Source organism: Pseudophryne corroboree, chromosome 4, assembly GCF_028390025.1.
Source record: "Pseudophryne corroboree isolate aPseCor3 chromosome 4, aPseCor3.hap2, whole genome shotgun sequence".
Classification (NCBI taxonomy): Eukaryota; Metazoa; Chordata; class Amphibia; order Anura; family Myobatrachidae; genus Pseudophryne; species Pseudophryne corroboree.
The window spans coordinates 452,193,644-452,213,907 of NC_086447.1; the positions used below are offsets into that span (position 1 = coordinate 452,193,644).

General features: G+C 46.7%; 1 protein-coding gene across 1 annotated transcript in view; it reads right to left on the reverse strand.

Moving 5' to 3' along the window:
- Positions 1–20,264, reverse strand: part of MDN1 (midasin AAA ATPase 1) — a 695,825-nt gene that overhangs the window by 480,135 nt on the left and 195,426 nt on the right. Inside the window, exon 20 of the mRNA XM_063916985.1 lies at positions 3,908–4,021. Within this exon, the coding sequence (XP_063773055.1) occupies positions 3,908–4,021 (114 nt within the window). The remainder of the gene's footprint in view (positions 1–3,907; positions 4,022–20,264) is intronic.

The window sequence follows — 20,264 nt, forward strand, 5'->3', positions numbered from 1 at the left end:
AAGGGGTAGAATTACAAGCAGAACATATAACTGTCAGCAGACATAATTTTACAGTGACAATACAGTTAAACCCACTGAACACATCCATACAGACCCTAGAGAGAGCCCCTGGAGTGACACAGAGAAAGGAGACCAGCACACAAAAAAAGCAGCGCAGTGTATAATTGTATATAAGGATCACACTATCTACTGTGGCAGTGAGCGTTTGTGTGTGCCACCGCTGATGCACTCCCCCCTGCTATGACCTCCTGGTTCCAGTACAGAGTCTGAACAGCCTGGGTCTGTGGAGCAGCTTGCATGCAGCCTTATGATCCGTAGCAGCAGGAAATGGCGCCTTTCCTGCCTCTGGTCCCGTTCTCCGGGAAGCCCCACCCCCGTATTCGTGCGCGGTCCCTATTAAATTATACTGGTTGTATACATCTTAAACATAGTAAAATATTATATCATGTCAGAAGCTGAGCACCCTGTGGAGTTACAAACTCCACTAAGCCAGTGTGGTCCGCGGCGGGCACCGCAGCTTACTGCCAGTGACCGTCGCGCAACATGCAGCCAACTGCATCAGGGACCCGCTAACCGGGACCCCGGTGTTAAACCTCACCACACCTGCGTCTCTTCTGCATCTGTTAGAGGGTGGCGGCTTGCTGCTGGTGTGTGCAAACAGTCTGGTGTGTGAAACAGCACCTCAGGAGGTCAGTGTCCTGTCAGCAGGGATTACGAACCATTAAACCTCAGGAGGTTGGTTCTGTACCCCCTCTAAGTTCCAAGAAGCAAGTAGACTGGTTGGCAACCAGTACTACCTGAAAAAAAAAAAAAAAAAAACTAAAATAAAACTTCAGGAAACTCTCTGGAGCTCCAGAGGAATGCACCCGGCTCCATGGGCAAATTTTTCTAAACTGAGTCTGGTAGGAGGGGCACAGAGGGAAGTGCCAGTACACACACACTACAATTTTAAAGTGCTAGGCTCCAGTGGACCCGATCTATACCCCACGTTACTAAAGTTCAGTTCCCCAGTATCCACTAGGACGTCAGGGAAAACATATTACTACATACAAAGTACTCGCAGAGATACTGTAGATTAAATTGAAAATAAAGAACAAAAAATTTAAAATGCAAAAGCACTTTTCAGAGAAACACACAAAAAAGGAGGAGTTAAACATTAGCACTGGGCACTTTTTAATAAAACATCAGGAAGCTGAGAAGTTTACTCAATGTATTTCTTTTGAACCACTAATGCCTTGCTGTGGATCATTGTGCTGTTTAAAGTATTTCTACTGTTGTGGCCTACATTACCAAGGAGAGAGGGACGATTTCAACACGTTTGTCCTTCATGCTTTTGTGAACATTCAGGAATTCAGATCTAAATCAAGTTCAAGCTCACAGATAATTTCTCTAGACTTCCTGTTTTATAGGAGAGGACCAGCAAATAGATCTCATGATAACAAAGTTGCTCACAGATGTTTCATGTGCAATCCGGGTACGTACAAGTAAACAGACATTTGCTGCCGCGTTCTTTGCAGTTACTGTATGTTGAACCCTAGTTTACAAAACTCAAATGTTCGCGACAACCCAGTGTTTCAAGATTCCACTATGAATAGGGAAATTAATGATGGGGGATAACTTACTTAAGCTCTAATATAGTTCAGAACATGCATGATAGTATCAGGAATGAACTATTTAAGATCCCAGAGTCTGATGTGAATAGCTCCTCAAACTGGGAAGTTATTAAGTGAAAACATGGCATTGGTTAATTTTGACTGCCCACTGTTCATAATTGTATATCTCACACAGAAAAGTATTCACAGAGCTTCACTTTTCCCACATTTTGTTATGTTACAGCCCTATTCCAAAATAGAATAAATAAATTTTTTCGCCTCAACATTCTACACACACACACACACACACACACAATACCCCATAATAACAACAACAACAACAACAACATGTAAAAAGTTCAGACTTTTGCAAATTTCTTAAAAATAAAAAACTAAGAAAACACATGTACATAAGTATTCACAGCCTTTGCTCAATACTTTGTTGATGCACGTTTGGCAGCAATTACAGCTTCAAGTCTTTTTGAATATGATGCCATAAGCTTGGCACACCTATCTTTGGGCAGTTTCGCCCATTCCTCTTTGCAGTACCTCTCAAGCTCCATCAGGTTGGATGGGAAGCGTTGGTGCACAGCCATTTTCAGATCTCTCCAGAGATGTTCAATCAAATTCAAGTCTGGGCTCTGGCTTTCCCACTCAAGGACATTCACAGAGTTGACCTGAAGCCACTCCTTTGATATCTTGGCTGTGTGCTTAGGGTCATTGTCCTGCTGAAAGATTAACCATCGCCCCAGTCTGAGGTCAAGAGCGCTCTGGATCAGGTTTTCATCCAGGTCGTCTCTGTACATTGTTGCATTGATCTTTCCCTCTATCCTGACTAGTCTCCCAGTTCCTGCCGCTGAAAAACATCCCAACGGCATGATGCTGCCACCACCATGCTTCACTGTAGGGATGGTATTGGCATGGTGATGAGCGTGCCTGGTTTCCTACAAACATGATGCCTGGCATTCACACCAAAGAGTTCAATCTGTCTCATCAGACCAGAGAATTTTGTTTGTCATGGTCTGAGAGTCCTTCAGGGGCATTTTGGCAAACTCCAGGCAGGCTGCCATGTGCTTTTTACTAAGGAGTGGCTTCCGTCTGACCATTCTACCATACAGGCCTGACTGGTGGATTGCTGCAGAGATGGTTGTCCTTTTGGAAGGTTCTCCTCTCCACAGAGGAATGCTGTAGCTCTGTCAGAGTGACCATCGTGTACTTGGACACCTCCCTGACTAGGGCCCTTCTCCCCTGATCACTCAGTTTAGATGGCCGGCCAGCTCTAGGAAGAGTTCGGGTTGTCCCGAATTTCTTCCATTTACGGATGATGGAGGCCAATCTGCTCATTGGGACCTTCAAAGCAACAGACATTTTTCTGTACCCTTCCCCAGATTTGTGCCTCGAGAATCCCGTTTTGGATGTCTACAGACAATTCCTTTGACTTCATGCTTGGTTTGTGCTCAGACAAGTGTGGGAGCTTATATAGACAGGTGTGTGCCTTTCCAAATCATGTCCAATAAACTGAATTTTACGACAGGTGGACTCCAATTAAGCTGTAAAAACATCTCAAGGTTGATCAGTGGAAACAGAACACATCTGAGCTCAATTTTGAGCTTCATGGCAAGGGCTGTGAATACTTATGTACATGTAAAAAAAAAATTCACGTTGTCATTATGAGGTATTGTGTGTAGAATTTTGAGGGAAAAAAAGATGAATTTATTCCATTTTGGAATAAGCCTGTAAAATAACAAAATGTGAAAAAAGTGAAGCGCTGTAAATACTTTCCGCCGCTCTACCATAACAGACTTTTAGATTCCCTCTATCTTCAATTTATTTATTTTTTGTAAATTCTGTGGGATCTCTCAGCAGTGTATTTGCAGTCACAAAAAAATAAAAAATAAAAATACTACAACAGGTGATTGACTACTTTGTTATATAAACCAAGTCAAATACCAAATTGTGAGATTGCTGAAGAAATGATAATCAGCAGTGCTAATTAGTCCTCCGTATATAATTCGCTCTGCAGCCGTCAGGACATAACCATCACAGAGTTCAGGCCACCATCACTAGTGCCAGTTATTGATACATATCGATTTTTAAGGTCAGAAACATTTTAGATGAAAACTGAAAAGTGTTTACGACAAGGTTTTTTGGGAGAGATTTCAGAAGCTCAACACTTCACAAAGCAGTATACAGGAAGACTCCATTTTGTTTTGAACACTGTCTTAAAGATCTACATGGCATAACTAGGTGCAGAAAATTAAGGGTTAAGAATACACAGAGGGATGGAGTAGATTATGGAAAATCTTATTTTTTACCTGATTATTCCTTGGATAACTGTTTTATTTATATTAAGGCCCTTCAAGTAATCCATGATAAGTATTTGCAAATCATTCTCATTCTCCAGTTCTTCCACATAAAGCTCAGTGAACCTAGAACACAGACAAAATGTAAATAAAATGTTCACAGATCTTGCTCAATTAAGGGCAGACTTAAAATGGATGAAAAGCAAACTTCATATTACAAATTTAAGCTTAATGGGATAATTTCCCTTTTTCCAACTGGTCATACTAGTAAATATTAACCCTTTCATGTATTAATTCTTTAATTCTGATTAAAAAAAAATCTTGCATTAGGTTAATTTTTTTTTTTTTAAATGTTCTCTTTCGTTTTCAGGGCTTAAAAATAAATAAAAAAAAACACACAAAAAAAAAAGTTTGTTTTTTAAACTAAAAAGTTATACACATGTCCACTTGAGTTAAACAAAAACAATGACCATAGATTATACACTGTGTACCATGGTGGACACTGGAGACAATGTGTATAGCAGGTGCGGGAGGAAGTTAAAAATCGAGCAGTGACTCATCCGCCTCTATAACCCCACTCCTGCAGCCAGTTTACACTATCAAAGCAGAAAGACACAAGGAGGATAAAGAGAGAAAGAGGCAGAAACCATCACACACACAAACCAAAAGGTGGTTGTAAGCCAAAAGGCTCCCAAGACAAGCCGGGAGTACCAGGAAGGGCATCCAATGTCCCCCATAGAATCAGAGAAACGGATGTAACACAGGTAAGTACAAAAATCCAGTTTATTATTTCTTCCACTGGGGGACACTGGAGATGATGGGGACGTCCCAAAGCTATTCCTACGGGAGGGAGGGAGGTAACACCCTGTGACCGAAACCGACATCCTGAGAGGCAAAGGTTTAAAACTCGTAGACTTTAATGAAGAAGTGTGGGTGGAAGACCAAGTGGCAGCCCTACAAAGATGTATCGCAGAGGCGCCACAGCGAGCTTCCCAACAAGCTCCCACAGACCTTGGTAGAGTGAGCCCTGACCAACTCCGGAACAGGGTGACCAGTGGAAACATTAGCATGACAGATAACAATAAGTTACGGCAGTAATCATTGACTGATAGTTTGCTTCAACAATGGCAAGCCACGCTTGTAAGCATAAAAAAAGTACAGAACAGAACAGAATTTGTGCGAATTATGTTTTGAGTTCTGGAAACAGACTTTGAGAGCATGAACTACATCTAAAAAAGTAAGTAAAAAGGAATCTGAAGTGCCCTCCGGGAGTACTGGCACCACAATTTCCTGATTTATGTAGTACTGTAGCTAGAGACCATCTTAGGAAGAAACTCCAAATTGGTGTGAAAGACCACCCAGTCCTACTGAAAATCCAGAAAGGGCAATCAATGCGACAAAGCCAATAATTAGGAAACCCTCTGGGCTGAACGTGTACTAGGAGCAGTCCGTTCTGGGGAGACAGACTGATGAAGTGGAAGCCCATTCCACTTGGATACCAATTTTGCTGAAAAGTCCGTTGTGGAACTGGGCAAACTCCACCATGTCTAATGTCAACACCAGAGAACCATCATGCAAAGATGGATGGAAACTGTCTTCAGTTTGAAAAGCAGTTTGACTGAACGCCCCATATCTCGTCCACTAGCAGGAAGACCTGTTGTGACTAAGTGTCCTGAAGAGCTCCTGAGGGATTACATCAGGATATTAAATATCCAACCATGAGTCTATAGCATGCTTATGGACAAGTTGAAGTGATCCGCCAGCTCAGAATGCATCCTGGCAGTGAAAAGGAGGTCGCCCAGGTAGGAAAAGACATTGGCCCTCATTCCGAGTTGTTCGCTCGCTAGCTGCTTTTAGCAGCCGTGCAAATGCTAAGCCGCCGCCCTCTGGGAGTGTATCTTGGCTTAGCAGAAGTGCGAACGAAAGAATCGCAGCGCTGCTACAAAAAAAGATTGTGCAGTTTCTGAGCAGCTCGAGACCTACTCCTAGCTTGCGACCACTTCAGACTGTTTAGTTCCTGTTTTGATGTCACCAACACGCCCTCCATTCGGCCAGCCACGCGTGCATTTCCCCAGACATGCCTGCGTTTGTATGTGACACGCCTGCGTTTTTACACACACTCCCAGAAAACGGCCAGTTACCTCCCATAAACACCCACTTCCTGTCAATCACGTTGCGGCCAGCAGTGTGATTGAAAAGCTTCGCTAGACCTTGTGTGAAACTCCATCGGCTGTTGTGAAAGTACGTCGCGCGTGCGGATTGCGCCGCATGCACAGAATTGCCCATTTTTTGCCTGATTGCTGTACAGCGACCGAAAAAAGCTAGTGAACAACTCTGAATGACCATTGACTGTTTGCTGACAAAGCACAGTGGCCTTGACAGAAATTGTCTTTGTAAATACATGAGGTGCTGTTGAGAGACCAAAAGGATGCGCTTGAAGCAGAAAGTAGTCGTCAAGCACTGCGAACCAAAGAAGGGACTGGTGTCCCAGCCAAATCGGGATATGTTGATAAGCATAAAAGGATGCCATGAAATCACCAGGCTCTAGAGATTGGACAATCGATGTGATTCCATTTTGGCAGAAAGATCTGTCTGGGTTCGGAACAATGAAGAGGTTTGAGTAAATATCTCTCTACGCGGATATAGTACAAGAACACTGACCTCCAACTTCAACAGGAAAAGGATGGACCCTTTTAGAATTGCTGCTTTCGATGGATTTGAGGGAACGCCGGTAAAAAATAATGAGGAAGACCCCAAAGGTCAAGAGCATAGCCTCCCAATAAAATATTGAGGACCCACCTTTCTGATGTTTATAGAAGCCATTGCTCTCTGAACCTGAGAAGACAAGCCCTCACCGGAGAAACCTCTTGAGGTAATGGAAGGATAGGGAGGGACAGTTATGCTGTAGATTTCTCGGCTGCCTTGGGTGGTGGACGATGTCCTGCTCCTGCCTGATATCCTTTAGGCTTTGATCCTCAGGAGTGGCTGGCATGGAAAGAAAGTGCATGTCCTACAGAAGGGGGGACAAAACGCGCTTTTGGCACGAAAGAGGGTAAATATTACTTCCCCTGAGAAAGGAAAGGACTCAAAGGCTTTTTTATTTTTATTCTGCATCCGCCTGCCATGTGCGTAACCATAAGGTACAACAAACCGCAATGGCGGATGCTGAAGCCCTAGAAGATAAAACTTCTGAATCAAGGGTTGACTCCCCCAAGTACCTGGATGTCAATCTGAGGTTATTCACCAACAGTAAAAGCTCCGCTCTTCAAGTACCACTGCGAAGGCCCTCATCCTAAGCATCCGCCAGGCATTCCACAGCCATGTTAATCCATGCTGCAGAGAGAGCTATACGAAGAGAGAGACCTGTAGTGGAAAAGAAATTTTTTTAGACAACCATCCAGTTTCCGATCCGTGACATACTTCAAAAGGGACGGCATTTGGGAGGAAGAGTTATTGCCTTAGCTAACCACGTCGGCGGCGGCGTTTACCATTATGCCTTATCAAATGGTGGGAGAGGATAAAAGGAGAGAATACATCTAGAAGTCTGAAACTTGCTGTGAGGCGGATTCCAGGCCTCAGACAAATCTTTTAATTGAGCAGAAGTTGGAAAAGTTAATGATTACATCTTCTTATGCTTAAAAAGGGATGACCCCGCTCAGGGACGCCCTCTGTGTCCTTAATCTGAAGGCCGGATTTACCCGCCCCAATTAAAGCCTCTATATCGAATAGAGCTTGGATGAGTCCTCTATTACTAAGTAATTTTCAAAATCAAATTCCTGAGGGCATGTTCCTTCCCATGAGTCTGAATGATAATCCAGCACGAGGCACAGACAACAAACTCTTAAGAGTGCTAGACTGCTGGACTTAACAACCGCACAAAGGGGGTCATTTCTTCATTCGCGGAGTCACTGCCCAGCGAGGGTAACGATGCGCCTGCAAAATGCAGCCGCAGCGAATGCGCAGTTCCGACCCGATCAAACGGCTGCGAAGTGCAGCATGCGATCGGGTCGGAATGACCCCCAAAATTTGAGCAAAACCCTGCACAGAGAGCCTGGAAACAAAAGTTGGCTCCATGCTGGGAGCTGCAGTAGGAGCTTGCCTAGACAGAGTTAATAGAGGAGACGGCTCAAGCATAGCTGTAAAGAGGGTATTGGCCAAAGCTGGCTCAAACTAACATTACATGAGGAGTATCCCCCTGTGACTCATAAAAAACGAGATTTATGGTAAGAAGTTACCTTTGTTAAATCTTTCTGCGAGGTACACTGGGCTCCACAAGGATAGACATTGGGGTGTAGAGTAGGATCTTGATCCGAGGCACCAACAGGCTCAAAGCTTTGACTGTTCCCAGAATGCACAGTGCCGCCTCCTCTATAACCCCGCCTCCCTGCACAGGAGCTCAGTTTTTAGTTAACCAGCCCAATGCAGTAGCAGGAAGAGAGACGACAACGGTTAGTAGCCACATACACCACACTCTCACGACAGGAGAAGTGTCAGCGGCTAATGCCAAACCAACCCAAAGAAGCTAAGTGCGTCAGGGTGGGCGCCTTGTGGAGCCCAGCGTACCTCGCAGAAAGATTTAACAAAGGTAAGTTTTTACCATAAATCTCGTTTTCTGTTGCGGGGTACACTGGGCTCCACAAGGACAGACATTGGGGATGTCCTAAAGCAGTTCCTTAAGGGAGGGGACGCACTGTAGCGGGCACAAGAACCCTGCGTCCAAAGGAAGCATCCTGGGAAGCAACAATATCGAAGGCATAGAACCTTATGAATGTGTTCACTGAGGACCACATAGCCGCCTTGCACAATTGTTCACTGAGGACCACGGCGGGCCGCCCAAGAAGGTCCAACAGACCGAGAAGAATGGGCCGTAATGTGAGCAGGAGCCAACCGACCAGCCTTCACATAAGCATGTGCAATCACCATTCTAATCCATCTGGCCAAAGTCTGCTTGTGAGCAGGCCAGCCCTGTTTGTGAAATCCAAACAGTACAAAGAGAGAATCAGATTTCCTAATGGAAGCAGTTCTCTTCACATAGATAAGGAGAGCCCGTACCACATCCAAAGACCGCTCTTTGGGAGACAGATCAGGAGAAACAAGTGCCGGAACTACAATCTCCTGGTTAAGGTGGAACGAGGAAACCACCTTAGGTAAATATCCGGGACGAGTTCTCAGAACCGCCCGGTCACGGTGAAATATCAGATATGGGGAGCTACAAGACAAGGCTCCCAAATCAGACACTCTTCTAGCTAAAGCAATAGCCAGCGGGAAAGCCACTTAAGATCAGCTGAACCAAGAGGTTCAAATGGAGACTCTTGTAACGCCTCCAAAACCACCGACAAGTCCCAAGGAGCCACAGGCGGGACATACGGAGGTTGGATACGCAACACACCCTGAGTAAAGGTATGCACATCAGGTAAGGTCGCAATTATTCTCTGAAACCACACCGACAAGGCAGAAATATGAACCTTAAGGGAGGCCAGACGTAGGCCTAAGTCCAGGCCATGCTGAAGAAAAGCCAACAACTTGGCTATACTAAACCTGGAAGCGTCATAATCGTTAGATGTGCACCAAACAAAGTAAGAATGCCAGACCCTATAGTAAATCCGAGCAGAAGCCGGTTTCCGTGCCCGCAACATAGTTTGAATGACCGCCTCAGAAAACCCTTTAGCCCTTAAGACGGAAGCTTCAAGAGCCACGCCGTCAAAGACAGCCGGGCTAGGTCCTGGTAGACACAGGGGCCCTGAACAAGGAGGTCTGGGCGTCGTGGAAGTAGAATTGGACGCTCTGACGATAGGCCTTGCAGGTCTGAGAACCAGTGCCGTCTGGGCCACGCTGGAGCCATGAGAAGCAGAATTCCTTTTTCTTGCTTGAACTTCCGAATTACCCTGGGCAGGAGTGACACCGAAGGAAACACGTACGGCAGCCGAAACCTCCACGGCACCGCCAACGCATCCACGACTGCTGCTTGAGGATCCCTTGTCCTTGCTCCGAAGACCGGAACCTTGTGATTGTGTCGAGACGCCATCAGATCTACGTCTGGAAGACCCCACTTTTCCACTAGGAGTTAAAACACTTCTGGATGGAGGCCCCACTCGCCGGCATGTACGTCCTGACGACTGAGAAAGTCCGCTTCCCAATTCAGGACTCCCGGAATGAAGATTGCCAATATGGCCGGTAGATGGCGTTCCGCCCAATGCAGAATCTGTGAGACTTCCTTCATTGCCAGACGGCTTCGAGTGCCGCCTTGATGATTTATGTAAGCCACTGTGGTGGCGTTGTCCGACTGCACTTGAACAGGACGGTTCTGAAATAAATGCTGGGCTAGGTTCAATGTATTGAATACCGCCCGCAATTCCAGAATGTTGATTGAGAGGAGGGACTCCTCCTTGGTCCACCGACCCTGAAGGGAGTGTTGCTCCAGCACCGCGCCCCGACCTCTTAGACTGGCATTTGTCGTCAACAGGACCCAGTTGGATATCCAATAGGGACGGCCCCTGCACAATTGTTGGTCCTGGAGCCACCAGAGCAGCGACAGACGGACCTGCGAAGTCAATGAGATCATTTGAGACCTGATCCGGTGAGGCAGGCCGTCCCACTTGGCTAGAATCAGCCTCTGGAGGGGGCGAGAATGGAATTGAGCATACTCCACCATGTCGAATGCTGACACCATGAGGCCCAGCACTTGCATCGCCGAATGTATAGACACTTGCGGACGAGAAAGGAAGCAACGAATCCTGTCCTGAAGCTTCAGGACTTTCTCCTGACACAAGAAAAACCTCTGGTTGTGAGTATACAATAGCGCTCCCAGATGTACCATGCTCTGAGCAGGGATCAGGGAGGATTTCTTCCAGTTGATGAGCCACCCGTGGGCTTGTAGAAACCGGACCGTCATATCTAGATGACGAAGGAGAAGTTCTGGGGAATTTGCCAGGATTAACAAGTCGTCCAGATACGGCAGTATACTGACCCCTTGACGGCAGAGTACCACCGTCATGACTTTGGTGAAGACTCGCGGAGCCGTTGTTAAACCAAAAGGTAACGCCTGAAACTGGTAATGGAGGTTGCCAATAGCAAACCTCAGGTATTGCTGATGTGACGCTGCTATAGGAATATGCAGGTAAGCATCCTGTATGTCCAAGGAGACCATGTAGTCCCCAGGTTCCAAGGCCAGAACTATAGAGCGAAGGGTTTCCATACGGAACTTGGAAACCTTCACAAACCTGTTCAATGCCTTGAGGTTGAGAATGGGCCGGGAGGACCCATTCGGTTTCAGGACTAGAAACAGCGGAGAATAGTAGTCCCGGCCCCTCTGCGCAAGAGGCACCTGTACTACGACTCCTGTATCCAGGAGGGTCTGTACCACCGAACGCAGAGTGTTTGCCTTTGTCTGGTCCAAACTGGCAAAATCTGGTCTGTCTGGCAAAATCGATGAGGGGGTCGGTTTTTGAAGGCTATGGCGTAACCTCGAGTGACTACTTCCCGTACCCAGGCATCTGAAGTGGTCTTCAACCATTCCTGGGTATACCCTAGAAGCCGGCCCGCCACCCTGGGATGCCCCAGAGGGAGGCCCGCCCCGTCATGCGGCAGGCTTATCGGCCTTGGAAGCTGGCTGACGGGCCGCCCAGGCTCTTTTGGGCTTTGGCTTACCAGGTTTGGAAGTGCGGGCCTGCTTGTTGTACGCCTGACCTTTTACTTTACCTGAAGGACGAAAGGAAGTACCTTTAGCCTTCGACACAGAAGGAGCGGTACTTGGCAGACAGGCAGTTTTGGCAGTAGCCAAGTCAGCCACTATCTTATTTAAATCCTCCCCAAACAGAATATCTCCCTTGAAAAGGAGTACCTCCAGGGTTTTTCTAGAGTCCAGATCCACAGACCAGGATCTCAGCCACAATATCCGTCGAGCCAGGACTGACGTAGTAGAGGCCTTGGCTGCTAGGATACCGGCATCAGAAACCGCCTCTTTAATATAGCGAGAAGCTTTGACAATATATGACAAGCATTGTCTAGCATGGTCAGAAGAGATTTCAGCATCTAACTCCAAGGCCCATGCTTCAATCGCCTCTGCAGCCCATGTTGCTGCAATAGTGGGCCTTTGTGCAGCACCCGTGGGGGTGTAAATCGCTTTCAGACAACCCTCCACACGTTTATCCGTAGGCTCCTTTAGAGACGTGACGATAGTGACAGGTAGAGCTGAGGAAACCACCATCCTAGCCACATGCGAGTCTACTGGAGGAGGCGTTTCCCAATTCTTAGACAGCTCTGGTGCGAGAGGATACGAGCCAGCATCTTCTTTTGAGGCACAAACTTCGTACCCAGGTTATCCCAGGGTTCCTGACGTATATCCACTAGGTGGTCAGAGTGAGGTAAAACTTGTTTAACCACCTTCTGAAGCTTGAACCTATCTGGTTTCTTAGGAGGGACGGATGGCTCAGGATCATCCGTAATCTGTAGAATTTACTTAATAGCCTCCAAAAGATCAGGAACATCCACATGTGAACTACCCTCCCCATCAGCCATATCTGAGTCAGAACCTGTGGGGTCACTGTAAGTGACGTCTTCATCAGACGAGGTGTCAGTGACAGCAGTGGATTGTGAGGAGACAAGCGCTCGCTTAGAGGACCCCTTGGACTTAGGCAAGCGATGGTCAGACTTTTTAGTAGTCAGGGACTGGTTCAACTTCTTCAATTGGGCAGATAAATCGTCCGCCCACGGCGGATTAGCTGCAGGGACCACATACAGTTGTACCGGCATAGGGGGTCCCATAGGGGGTGTTAGTTTATTAACTAGCATATGTAGAAGCGTGGAAAAAGCGGACCACAGTGGGTCATTATGTACCTCTGTTGCCACAGTCCCACCAGGGGGCAAGGAGCCCACAGCTGCTATATTCTCCTCATAAGGATCTGTGGCTTCAGCAACACCGGCAGTGTGTTCAGCCCCAGAACCGTTACCCTCAGAAGCAGACATGATATAACTTGCAGTATCAGGTAACAGTACAATTGGCAGCAACACAATACCTCTTACCCAAACACCTGCGCAGTGTAGTCAGCACTAGCAGAGATAAAGGAGAGATATGGTGACTAAAATCAGAGAAAAAATAAGATTTTAAACCTACCGGTAAATCTTTTTCTCATAGTCCGTAGAGGATGCTGGGACTCCGTAAGGACCATGGGGATAGACATGGGCACTTTAAGAAAGACTTTAGGCTCTGGGTGTGCACTGGCTCCTCCCTCTATGCCCCTCCTCCAGACCTCAGTTAGAGAAACTGTGCCCAGAGGAGACGGACAACACAAGGAAAGGATTTTAGGTAATCCAAGGGCATAGATTCATACCAGCCACACCAATCACACCGTATAACTTATGATATACTATCTAGTTAACAGTATGAAAAACCAACATAGCCTCGGTCCACCACCGATGAAACTATAACATAACCCTTATGTACGCAATAACTATATACACAAGCCTTGCAGAAGTAGTCCGCACTTGGGACAGGCGCCCAGCATCCTCTACGGACTACGAGAAAAAGATTTACCGGTAGGTTTAAAATCTTATTTTCTCTAACGTCCTAGAGGATGCTGGGACTCCGTAAGGACCATGGGGATTATACCAAAGCTCCCAAACGGGCGGGAGAGTGCGGATGACTCTGCAGCACCGATTGAGCAAACAGGAGGTCCTCCTCAGCCAGGGTATCAAACTTATAGAACTTTGCAAAGGTGTTTGACCCCGACCAAGTAGCAGCTCGGCACAGCTGTAGTGCCGAGACCCCTCGGGCAGCCGCCCAAGAAGAGCCCACCTTCCTAGTGGAATGGGCCTTAACCGATTTTGGTAACGGCAATCCTGCCGTAGAATGCGCCTGCTGAATCGTGTTACAGATCCAGCGAGCAATAGTCTGCTTTGAAGCAGGGCCGCCAACCTTGTTGGCTGCATACAGGACAAACAGTGCCTCTGTTTTTCTGATCCTAGCCGTTCTGGCCACGTAAATCTTCAAAGCCCTGACCACATCAAGGGACTCGGAATCCTCCAAGTCACGTGTAGCCACAGGCACGACAATAGGCTGGTTCATATGAAAGGCTGAGACCACTTTAGGTAGGAATTGAGGACGAGTCCGCAATTCCGCCCTATCCATATGAAAAACCAGATAATGGCTTTTATGTGATAAAGCCGCTAATTCCGAAACTCGCCTAGCCGAAGCTAAGGCTAACAACATGACCACCTTCCATGTGAGATATTTTAACTCCACCGTTTTGAGTGGTTCAAACCAATGTGACTTAAGGAAACTTAACACCACGTTAAGGTCCCAAGGCTCCACCGGAGGTACAAAAGGAGGCTGAATATGCAGTACTCCCTTCACAAACGTCTGTACTTCAGGAAGAGAGGCCAATTCCTTCTGAAAGAAAATGTATAGGGCCGAAATCTGAACCTTAATGGAGCCTAATTTTAGGGCAAAATTCACTCCAGTTTGTAGGAAGTGAAGGAGACGGCCCAGCTGGAATTCTTCCGTAGGAGCAAGAAACATATTTTCGCCATATTCGGTGATAATGTTTTGATGTCACGTCCTTCCTAGCCTTTATTAGTGTAGGAATGACCTCATCCGGAATACCTTTTTTCGCTAGGATCCGGCGTTAAACCGCCATGCCGTCAAATGCAGCCGCGGTAAGTCCTGGAACAGACAGGGCCCCTGTTGCAGCAGGTCCTGTCTTAGAGGAAGAGGCCACGGATCTTCTGTGAGCAACTCCTGCAGCTCCGGATACCAGGTTCTTCGTGGCCAATCTGGAACAATGAGGATTGTTCTCACTCCTCTTTGTCTTATTATTCTCAACACCTTGGGTATGAGTGGAAGAGGAGGAAATACATAGACCGAACGGTACACCCACGGTGTCACCAGGGCGTCCACAGCTACCGCCTGAGGATCTCTTGACCTGGCGCAATACCTTTTTAGCTTTTTGTTGAGACGGGACGCCATCATGTCTATTTGGGGCAGTCCCCACCGACTTGCGATCTGCTCGAAGACTTCCTGATGAAGCCCCCACTCTCCCGGATGCAGATCGTGTCTGCTGAGGAAGTCTGCTTCCCAATTGTCCACTCCCGGAATGAACACTGCTGACAGTGCGCTGACATGATTCTTCGCCCAGCGAAGAATCCTGATGGCTTCCGCCATTGCCACCCTGCTCCTTGTGCCGCTTTGGCGGTTTACATGAGCCACTGCGGTGACATTGTCTGACTGAATCAGAACTGGTTTGTCGCGAAGCAATGCCTCAGCTTGACGTAGGGCGTTGTATATGGCCCTCAACTCCAGGACGTTGATGTGGAGACAAGTCTCTAGACTTGACCAAAGACCATGGAAATTTCTTCCCTGTGTGACTGCTCCCCAACCTCGGAGGCATGCGTCCGTGGTCACCAGGATCCAGTCCTGAATGCCGAACCTGCGGCCCTCTAGGAGGTGAGCACTCTGCAGCCACCACAGGAGAGATATCCTGGGTCTGGGGTACAGGGTGATCCGCCGATGCATATGTAGATGTGACCCAGACCACTTGTCCAGCAGGTCCCATTGGAAGGTTGTCGCATGGAACCTGCCGAAGGGAATGGCTTCGCATGATGCCACCATTTTCCCCAGGACTCGAGTGTAGTGATGCACTGACACCTGTGTTTTGGCTTCAATAGGTTCCTGACCAGAGTCATGAGTTCCTGAGCTTTTTCCGTCGGAAGAAAAACACTTTTCTGGTCTGTGTCCAGAATCAAGCCCAAGAAGGTCAGAAGCGTCGTAGGAACCAGCAGCGACTTCGGGATATTGAGAAACCAGCCATGTTGCTGTAACACCTTCAATGAAAGTGACACGCTGTCCAGTAACTTCTCCCGAGATCTCGCTTTTATGAGGAGATCGTTCAAGTATGGGATAATTGTGACACCTCGCTTACGCAGGAGCACCATAATTTCCGCCAGTACCTTGGTGAAAATCCTCGGGGCCGTGGAAAGCCCAAACGGCAACGTCTGAAATTGGTAATGACAATCCTGTACAGCAAATCTCAGGAACGCCTGATGAGGTGGAAAAATTGGAACATGAAGGTACGCATCCTTTATGTCTAGGGAAACCATAAAATCCCCCCCTTCCAGGCTGGCGATGACCGCTCTGAGCGACTCCATCTTGAACTTGAACTTTTTCAATGATAGGTTCAGGGATTTTAAATTCAAAATGGGTCTGACCGAACCGTCCGGTTTCGGGACCACAAACAAGGTTGAGTAATATCCCCTCCCCTGTTGCAGTAGGGGAACCTTGACCACCACCTGTTGAAGATACAATTTTTGAATTGCATTTAACACCAACTCCCTCTCCGAGGGAGAAGCTGGCAGAGCCGTTTGAAAAACCAGCGAGGGGGGACCTCTTCGAATTCCAGCTTGTATCCCTGAGAAACAATTTCGATTGCCCAGGGATCCACCTGTGAGAGAACCCAGATGTGGCTGAAAAGTCGAAGACGTGCCCCCACTGGAGCGGACTCCCTCAGGGGAGCCCCAGCGTCATGCGGTGGATTTTGCAGAGGCCGGGGAGGACTTCTGTTCCTGGGAACCAGCTGTGTGCAGCTTTTTTCCTCTGCCCTTACCTCTGGCAAGAAAGGACGATCCACGTACTTTTTTTGCTTTTATTCGAACGAAAGGACTGCATTTGATAATGAGGCGCTTTCTTAGGCTGTGAGGGAACATAAGGCAAGAAATTCGATTTACCTGCCGTAGCTGTGGAGACGAGGTCACAGAGGCCTTCTCCAAATAACTCCTCACCTTTGTAAGGCAAAAACTCCATATGCCTCTTCGAGTCGGCATCCCCCGTCCACTGTCGGGTCCATAAGACTCGCCTAGCGGAAACAGACATGGCGTTTATTCTGGAACTTAGTAAACAAACATCTCTTTGAGCATCCCTCATATATAATACAGCATCTTTTATATGCCCTAGGGTCATTAAAATGGCATCCTTATCTAGGGTCTCAATCTCCGCTGATAAGGAACCAGTCCATGCAGCCACAGCACTACAAACCCAGGCCGACGCCATTGCCGGTCTAAGTATTGTACCAGAATGTGTGTAAATGGACTTCATGGTAACCTCCTGCTTGCGATCAGCAGCATCCTTGAGGGTAGCCGTATCTTGGGATGGCAGCGCTATCTTTTTTGATAAGCATGTCAATGCCTTGTCCACCTTAGGAGAGGATTCCCATCGTATCCTATCATTTTGCGGGAAAGGATACGCCATAAGAATCCTTTTGGGAACCTGCAGTCTCTTGTCTGGGGTTTCCCAAGCCTTTTCGCATAATTCGTTCAGCTCATACGAGGATGGAAAGGTGACCTCAGGCTTTTTCTCTTTATACATGTGTACCCTCGTGTCAGGGACAGGGGGTTCCTCTGTGATATGCAAAATCTCTTATTGCAATAATCATATATCGAATACCCTTAGCCACTTTTGGCTGTAATTTTGCATCATCATAGTCGACACTGGAGTCTGAATCCGTGTCGGTATCTGTGTCAACTATTTGGGATAGTGTGCGCTTCTGAGACCTCGAAGGACTCGGCGACATTGGGACAGGCATGGTTTGACTTCCTGACTGTTCCCTAGCCTAAGCTTTGTCTAATCTTTTGTGCAATAAATTCACATTAGCACTTAAGACATTCCACATATCCATCCAGTCAGGTGTCGGCGCTGCTGACGGAGACCTTGCATTCATACACTCCCCCTCCTCCTTAGGTGAGCCTCATACATGTCGACACACGCGTACAGACACACCCCACACACACAGGGAAGCTCTTTTCTGAAGACAGGTTCCCCACCAGGCCCTTTGGAGAGACAGAGAGAGAGTATGCCAGCACACACCCCAGCGCTATATGACCCAGGAAAAAACACAGAATGTTTTACCCAGTAGCGCTGTTATAACTTTATACACGCCAATTATGTGCCCCCACCTCTTGAAAAACCCACTGTCACAGTCAGTAAGCAGGGAAGAGTCCGGGGAGATTCCTATCAGCGCTGTGTTGTGGAGAAAATGGCGCTGGTGAGTGCTGAGGAAGAAGCACCGCCGCCTCGGCGGCGGGCTTCTAAAATCTACAAAACATGGCAGGGGCTCTTTATATACATGTACAGTGCCCAGCTGTACATATATACATATACATATATATATATATATATATATATATATATATATATATATATATATATATATATATATATATATATATATATATATATATATATGATGTGGAATAGCCCGGCACTCGCTGGATACGGTGTACAATAGACCTGGGTGCCCTCCGTGGTAATGGAGGTATATAGGATGAAATAGGCGGCACTCCAGGGTTTGATCAAACAAAACTTGTGTATTGAAACATCACAAAATACAAAACAGACCGACGTTTCGGGGCCCGTAGCCCCTTCTTCAAGGTGTATGTGATGAGAGTGTGGAGCTTACCTTATAAGCCGTGGATACCCGCCAACCGAGCGTGAGGACGGACGCCTCCGGCCACTCTGTCCCCGCCGCGTTCCCTGGACTTCCGGGGTCTGCTGCGGATGACGTCACGCGTCCCTGCGTATATTCTTATAGATCAAGTACCAGATACCATCCGAGGAGGAGACACTCTCATCACATACACCTTGAAGAAGGGGCTACGGGCCCCGAAACGTCGGTCTGTTTTGTATTTTGTGATGTTTCAATACACAAGTTTTGTTTGATCAAACCCTGGAGTGCCGCCTATTTCATTATATATATATATATATATATATATATATATATATATATATATATATATATATACACACACACACACACACACACACACACATATATACATATATATATACACACACACACACATATATATATACATACATATATACACACACATACATATATATATATATATATATATATATATATATATATATATATATATATATATATATATATAGATATATATATATAGATGTGGGTTCACAGGCGGCACTCAAGCAGACTTTGTAGCTGTGTTAAATCATGTCATTTTATTTGCCAACATGTTTCGGGGACAGCGCCCCGTCCTCAGGGCCAGACAAGCCAAATGAGACAAACATACAACAATTTATAAGACACAGACAAAGACATTAAGGCAGAACATACTCACCTGCTCCACGGCGCGACCGCCCGCCAGTTCGAGTGGCCCCACTTCCGTGTTGCTTCCGCTGACGTCACGGTGCGCCGCGTCGCAGGGAGGTAACCATGGTGACTGTAAACAGAAACAATGCGTCAACCATGGAGAAAAAAATACACATACGATATCTGCATAACAGTTAAAAAACATATATAAGAATGCATCAAGATTAAAAGCTCAGGATGCACCACGCTTAGTGTGAACAGCTGGAACCTTATCATCTATTACTCTCATTATATCTAGACATAACACCCTATGCTTCATAGAGATAATAACTAAACATGTATAGAAGGTACTTAATGCCAAGAGAACAATATATGTGGGAAAGAAGTAGTAGGCTAGAAACAATTATATGTTAGTATAACTGCTATTTTTCTACAGGAAACACTGTAAACCCAGGTTCTCATTAAGTCCCCTGGGAGACAGTGTTCCCAAATTAAAAATCCATCTGGATTCTAACTGTAACAGGGCCCTATCCCTATTACCCCCCCTAAGTTTACGGGGGACATGGTCAATAAGAATGGCCCTAATGCTAGCCACCCCATGACCATATTGCATACAATGGCGTGCAAAGGGTTGTTCGCTCTCCCTCTTCTCCAATGCCTTCTTGATGGCACTCCTATGGAGTGCCATACGCTCACGGAACTGTCTTATGGTCTTGCCTACGTATGCAAGACCACAAGGACACGTGAGTAAGTAAACCACATGTGTGGTAGTGCACGTCATTCTGTGTTTGATGGGAATTTTACGACCTGTTAAAGGATGGTTAAATGTGGTGCCTACTGTCAGGGTATTACAAGTAGCACATCCTAAACAACGGAAGCATCCATTTTTAGGTCGCAAAAAATGAGACTCCCTATTTCTAGCCAGTTCTGTTATATCAAGTTTCACTATGTGGTCATTGATATTACGCCCCCTAGTGTGACTTGGTAGTAAGGCTGTATTGGCCAAAGATGACAAAGCACCATCTGTTTGTATGATCGGCCACATTTGTTTGGCCTTCTTCACTATTCCCTGACTCCTATTGGTATACTTGTTAATCCAGGGAAAGATATCCCTAGTTTTCCGTTTTTTAGGACCAGCTTCCAGTACCTGTTGTCTAGTCATACCAAGTACCCGTTGTTTGGAGAGCTCCAGTTCCCTAATGGGGTACCCTCGCTCTGCAAATTTGTGCTTCATCTCCTCCAGTGCCCTATGGGTCTCCTCCGGG